This window comes from Alosa sapidissima, chromosome 13 (genome assembly GCF_018492685.1).
Source record: "Alosa sapidissima isolate fAloSap1 chromosome 13, fAloSap1.pri, whole genome shotgun sequence".
NCBI classification, from domain to species: Eukaryota; Metazoa; Chordata; class Actinopteri; order Clupeiformes; family Clupeidae; genus Alosa; species Alosa sapidissima.
This window is the reverse complement of record NC_055969.1, coordinates 36,572,252-36,577,001: the sequence shown is the minus strand read 5'-3', so window position 1 is coordinate 36,577,001 and position 4,750 is coordinate 36,572,252. Positions and strand designations below refer to the sequence as shown.

The 4,750-nt window shown below is 49.5% G+C and overlaps 1 protein-coding gene across 1 annotated transcript in view; it reads left to right on the top strand.

The window, feature by feature from the left end:
* Positions 1–4,287, top strand: part of rgs3a (regulator of G protein signaling 3a) — a 354,944-nt gene extending 350,657 nt beyond the window's left edge. Inside the window, 2 exon segments of the mRNA XM_042059506.1 lie at positions 528–694; positions 1,838–4,287. Of these exon segments, the coding sequence (XP_041915440.1) occupies positions 528–694; positions 1,838–2,041 (371 nt within the window). The 3' untranslated portion in view covers positions 2,042–4,287.
* The last annotated feature ends 463 nt before the right edge of the window (positions 4,288–4,750 follow it).

Sequence of the window (4,750 nt, the reverse complement as noted above, 5' to 3'; positions counted from 1 at the left end):
TCGTATTCTTTTGTTTTTGTCCGACTCCCAATGTCTTTTCCTCAATTTGTTTAGCAAGTATCCAAACCGAAAAAAAGAGAAAAAGTTAACAGAAAAAGGCAGTAAGCAGCATGTGTGGTGTGTTTACGCCAAAGGAAGGGAATTTAGCTCAGCTCAGGCTGGCTAAGCTGACCAGCACTGCCGCTGTTGGGGTTAGCGCTGTCTGTGTTAGTGCCGTCTGTGTTAGCTCTGTCTGTGTTAGCGTCACCGCCACACTGGAAACTGTGTGTAAGCACCCTGCAGAGGGTGGATTGTGATGTTGGTCTTAGTCAGTGTGGGTAGAAAGGTGTGGGGTGGGTGGGGGCCGGATGCGCTAGCGTTAGCGTTGCCAGCTAGCGTTAGCGCTGACAGACGTGGACGTGACTAAACTCCCCCCTGGTTGCTTCAGCTTGTCTGGAATGCAGTGTGTCAGCTCAAAAGGGTTCCCTCTCACTTGATGTTTAACCTGCTAATAACAAGTTTCTTTTCTCTCTCTCTCTCTTGTTCAGATGGACTGGCCGCCTTCAGAGCATTCCTACGCACGGAGTTCAGCGAGGAGAATCTGGAATTCTGGTTGGCATGTGAGGATTACAAGAAGGTGAAATCCCAATCTAAGATGGCATCCAAAGCCAAAAAGATATTTGCTGAATACATCGCCATCCAGTCATGCAAAGAGGTAAGCAAAAAGAACATAAAAGCCATGACCGCTCTGTCCAAGCCTCATACCTCAGTGTGTGTGTGTGTGTGTGTGTGTGTGGTACACTGCTTTCCTGCACCAGCTTTTAAGGAGATATTTGCACCCAGCACTCAGCATTAATTCTAGCAAATAGAATTTTTGGTGGATTTGTCCTGGTGCAAAGGAACCTGTCTTGATAAAACTCTTTCCTCCACGTGAGGCCCTTCGTAGCTGACAGTGTCCTCTGGAGATCAGTCCAATCGTTTCGTGTGGATTCACATCAAGAAACAGTCAGCCAGTCAGAATCTGCTCTGCTTTTTGCCTTTACAATCCATCTTGCAGAAGATGTAGTGAGATTAATGGGATGAGAACTCATCTCAACGGCTCGTTCCCAGAAGGAAGCCTTCAACCGTGGAGGATGTGAGGTCATACCTGAGGATGTGAGGTCATACCTGACAAATCAAGCCTCACTTTGGCCCCTTCCCTCTTTCGCCATTTAGCTCGAGTGGTCACGCACACACGCACGCACGCACGCACGCACACAGGAGAGTAGAGTCTGCTCTGTTCATGTTCATAGCAGCATGGTCCCAGCCACACACACACACACACACTCACACACACACACACACACACACACACACACACACACACACACACACAGGAGAGTAGAGTCTGCTCTGTTCATGTTCATAGCAGCATGGTCCCAGCCACACACACACACACACACTCACACACACACGCACACAGGAGAGTAGAGTCTGCTCTGTTCATGTTCATAGCAGCATGGTCCCAGCCACACACACACACACACAACACACACACACACACAGGAGAGTAGAGTCTGCTCTGTTCATGTTCATAGCAGCATGGTCCCAGCCACACACACACTCACACACACACACACACACACACACACACACACACAGGAGAGTAGAGTCTGCTCTGTTCATGTTCATAGCAGCATGGTCCCGGCCAAGTGTTGCTGGGCCTCTGAAGGTAGACACAGGAATCTAGAACAGGCCAGTGGGGTCCAGTGGGGTCCAGTGGGGTCCAGTGGGGTCGAGTGGGGTCCAGTGGTGTCGAGCGCTCAGAGGGGTTCTAAGTGTGATTCTGTGACTAACCCGACTCTCTGTTCCTCTCCAGGTGAACCTGGACTCGTACACCAGGGAGCACACCAAGGAAAACCTGCAGAACATCACACGTTCCTGCTTCGAGCTGGCGCAGCGCCGGATATTCGGCCTCATGGAGAAGGACTCCTACCCACGCTTCCTGCGCTCCGAGCTCTACCTGGACTTGGTCAACCAGAAGAAGGCCAGCAGCGCGTCCACTACCTCCTCGTCCTCGTAGAGCCGACGAGAGAGCGGACGAGGAAACACACAACGGGAGCGGGAACTCTCCCAGAGAGAGAGAGAGAGAGAGAGAGGAAGAAAGAAAGAAAGGAAGGGGAGGAGAAGGGGAGGAGGCTTTCTTCCTTTTTAAAGTTTCCGCTTCTTTGTCAACTTCTCATCATCATCATCTTCATCATCATCGTCATTGCATCCCATCTGAGATGTTGAGTGACAGGGGACTAACGAGGTGATGGAGTGGTGGATGCGGAGGGAAGAGGAGAGGAGAGGAGAGGAGGCGGTGCTGTTTACAAACGTGGACTGGAGGATGGAGAGGAAGAGCACAGGTCTGATGGAGACACGTTGCCATAGTGACTGACATGAACATTATTGCTCTTTTCACTTTTTTACATTTATTTAAGTTCCCGGACACGCTGGAGTGGGAGCTGAGGAGGGGAGAGGGATGAAGACTCCTGAAGACCAGAGAGACAGTCCGCCACTGTTTGCTTCTACTGATTGTTTGTTGGTTTGTTTGGTTTGGTTTGTTGGTGTTGTTTCTCTGGGCCTTCTCCGCTGCCTCTCCTGCAAACAGCCTGAGGAGGCGCCGTTGGGACGACGCAGAGACCACCACTCAACTCGCCCCTCACTACACACACACACACACACACACAACAAACGCTTTCCTGACTGTGTAAATGGCGTCTGGTCTGCCCTGGCAGAAGAGAGGAGACAGACACGCAGCCTTCTGACGTGACGTGAGCTCAACTCAAAAACAAACAAAGAAAAACAAAACAAGCGCAAAGCCCACACAGCTTCCCCCCCCCCATTCTCTCCACCTCCCAAGATGCACTTGTGTTCCCAAGCACAGCACTCCCTCCGCAAGCGTAGCGGCAGCCACGGCCCTCTCACAGTGTGGGGGGGTGTAGCTGGTCATTCCTGACTAGACTAATGATGGTCGGAGCTCAGAGAGAAAGAATAAAAAAACGGATGGAAGGACCAAACTGTGTGACGGAGGAGTGCCACTCCCCCCCCCCCACCTCCCCCCCTTGGACACGGACCATCCGCCTGTCTATATGGCTTAAGACTGCACACCCGACCCCATGCCTGGACACGGACCATCCGCCTGTCTATATGGCTTAAGACTGCACACCCGACCCCATGCCTGGCTTTGCTCCGTAGGGCCGATAAGCTTCATTGCAGCTCCCTGCAGAGCTTGACATGGCAGTATTCTCAGGACTCAAGCGCACTCGACTATGAAGCTTCCCAGCTTTTGCTTTTGCTTTCTCTCTTTTTTCACATGAAGAGGTTTGTCCTGTCCTGTTTTGACAGGGTCAGACCTGCACTCCATAGACGACAGGGAGGGCAAAGCTGACCGCTAACTGCCCTTTTGACTGAGATAAATAACAAAGAGAAGGAGAAAGAAGAGAAAACGCTTGACCTGTACAGTTTGCCTATTTATTTGACCCCTGCTGGATGCACTCCACTGCACTCAGCTGAAAGCTCCTTGTTCCTTAACCACAGACACAGGGCCGTTCCCCAGCAGCAGCCGGCACTGGGCCGGATACGCGCCAGAGCTGCGCCGCATCAGAGCCGGCCCTGGGCCAGATCGCTCCCAGTGTCCACTGCTGAGCGGACGACTATCCTGATTTAAGTGCAATATGATTTTCTTCTTTTTTATCCTTCTGTTTTTCCTTTTTATTTTTGGATAAGTTTAGATTTTTATGAGAAAGACAATGGATTGAACTCTGTTTTAACTTTATTTGTAAGAGTTTAGTTGCAAAAATTCAGCTTGAAGTTTGATTTACAGTTAAGGTAAATACACACAAACAAGAGCAAAGTAGATTCCTGATTTTAAACGTTATTATTCTAACTGTGTTAATCCTGGCAGCTGGCAGCCGGGACAAACGGATGTAAATATAATTCTTAAATAAATAAACAAAGTGAAAAAAGAATAAAAAAAAGGAGAACATGATGTTTCTGTTTCATGGCGCTCCATGAGATGTATCTGTATCTATGTACATAGGAGAGACTCAAAGCTCTAAAATGACATGTATTGTTTTAAAGTGGGGAGCAGTAGGCCCTACGCCTGCCCACTCCTGCTCATACACTGCTTGTAAGGAGTTTTACAAAATGTATTTTATCATTTTCACTGTTTACAAGTCCAACACATCTCCTAAGATAGCAAGTGAAAGAGAAATTAGAGAGAAAGAAAAACATTTGGTGTCATTTGCTCAAGTTCAATAAAATCATCCAACTGGTTGAAAAATATTACATTGTTTCATCTTCATTATTCATATTAATACATATATTATGATTACTGTAACAGTGTTTGTGTGTGTGTGTGTGTGTGTCTTTGCACATGCAAGTGTGTGAATGTGTGTCAGTGTGTGTGAGTGTGTGTGTGTGACCAGGCCGTTTCAGCAGTGCGAAATGACCGACAATAACAAACGCTTGATGGAGAGAGCAGGAAGAGAGGAGGGAGGGGGAGGGGGGGAGGGGGAGAGTACGCTGGGAGGGAGGGGGGGAGGGAGGGGGAGAGTACGCTGGGAGAGCCGTGGGCAGTACGCTGGTTTGAGACTCTAATCTCCCAGCTGCCCCATCTGCTCATCCCAAAACATGCGTGTGTGTGTGCGTGCATGTGTGTGTGTGTGTGCGCGTGCATGTGTGTGTGTGCGTGCATGTGTGTGTGCGTGCATGTGTGTGTGTGTGCGTGTGTGCGCGTGCATGTGTG